Raw genomic sequence first — 1570 nt, forward strand, 5'->3', positions numbered from 1 at the left:
CTGGGCCCCAGGGCCACATGAGACGTCCCCAGTGGTGGCTGGCCCAGCCTGTTCGCCCACCCCCTCTTCCAGGCTGCTCCCAGATGGAAGGGAGCTGAGAAAACCAGAACGGGCTGCCAGCCCTGCCGAACAGCATCAGAAGGTGACAGCATCAGCAGGGTGGGGCCAGTTCCCAAGACCAGGCCCGAGGGAGGGTGCTGTGTGGTGCCAGGAGAGGGGCCGTAGGAGCACAGCTCCGGCCTCGGCCCTGGGGTCCCTGCAGCCCAGGACTCTTGCCCAGAGGAGCCTCAGGACCTGACACACTGGCCAGGGACACACTTGATGTCATCATTTTTATTCATTCTCTTTTGGAAAATAAGAGTAAACATACAATATATATTGTCTATTTATATATATTTGATACAGTTACCGCAGGGGTCAGAAGCCATCCCTAGCCACTCCGGGCCGTCCCCAACCTGGACATTTGGTGGAGAGGGAAAAAAGTGTCTGTGATTGCCAAAAGCAGACTCGTCCTTTATTATTAACAGCGGTAACAGGACTACCTAATGCTGTCGGACACACTGAGACTCGGGGGGCCAGGAAGAGGGTAGCAGACACTAAAGAGAAACCCAGAGAAATTCCAAACACCTTGCGAGCCCACTGCAGCCCCTCCCTTGGCCCTTTCTGCTCCAGAGCCCTGGGCTGGCTGAGGGGACACGGAGGAACCTACCATCGGCAGTGACCGTCTTCAGGGGCAGAAACAGGCAGTGGGGACAGGAGCCTGGAACAGGGGCTTTGGGAGCCTCTGCCTGATCTTGACCATGAGGGTCGCCGCTTAGGGGCCGAGGGGACCAGCCTGGCAGATGCAGGTGGGTGGGGCAGGCCCTGGGCTCCCCACTTCAGCTCTGCCCTCTGCCAGCACCGATGGAGAACCCCGGAGCCCCTGGCCCTGATGGCAGCTGCTCTGGTACCATGGGGCCTCCCCATGTGCCCAGGACAGGCTGGCAGGCCCAGCCAATGGGCGGTGGTGGGAAAGAAGGCCTCTAACACCAACCCTGGGAAGCCTGAGAATCGGGGCCTGGGGGGGAAGGAAGAGCAGCAGCCTGGGCCCCCGGGCAGCCTCTGCTGCGTTCTGGCTCTATTTCCTTTGGTCCCCTCCTCACCTGACCCCAAACGTCAGCAGCAACAGAAGAGGGGCATCCCAGGACATGGAGAGTTCACCCTAGGAGGGGCGCCGCCCCAGGTGGGGGCTGCAGTCAGGACCAGGGAGCCCCCTGGGGGCCAGGAGCCCAGCCCGGCCCCTCCTGTGAGGGAGAGGAGGTGCTAACCCCCCCGGGGCTTTCTTGGTGGGACCGGAGACGGCTGGGGTGGGTGCTGACAGGGCCTCAGTTCTTGAGGATGGTCTCGTAGGCCTGGTAGACGTGCAGGGACACCTCTGGTGCTCGACACTTCAGGGACAGCTGCAGGTGGGGAGAGTGGCAAAGAGAGAGCGTTCATCCCTGGGGCTCCTCTCTGGGAAGGGAGGGGGTGGGGTAGGGAGGAGTGGGCACCAGATGGAACAGCGTGGGGTGGACCCGTGGCTCGCGGTGCA

At 61.9% G+C, this 1570-nt stretch overlaps 1 protein-coding gene across 4 annotated transcripts in view; it reads right to left on the minus strand.

The window, feature by feature from the left end:
* Positions 1–321: 321 nt before the first annotated feature.
* The window catches only part of AP1B1 (adaptor related protein complex 1 subunit beta 1), a 40572-nt gene continuing 39323 nt past the window's right edge, over positions 322–1570 (minus strand). For all 4 annotated transcript variants that reach the window (XM_014587625.2, XM_014587624.2, XM_014587623.2 and 1 more), the window contains one exon: positions 322–1439. In XM_014587625.2, the coding sequence (XP_014443111.1) occupies positions 1365–1439 (75 nt within the window). In that variant the 3' untranslated portion in view covers positions 322–1364. The remainder of the gene's footprint in view (positions 1440–1570) is intronic.

The sequence above is a fragment of the Tupaia chinensis genome, unplaced genomic scaffold (assembly GCF_000334495.1).
Source record: "Tupaia chinensis unplaced genomic scaffold, TupChi_1.0 Scaffold000226_1, whole genome shotgun sequence".
NCBI classification, from domain to species: domain Eukaryota; kingdom Metazoa; phylum Chordata; class Mammalia; order Scandentia; family Tupaiidae; genus Tupaia; species Tupaia belangeri.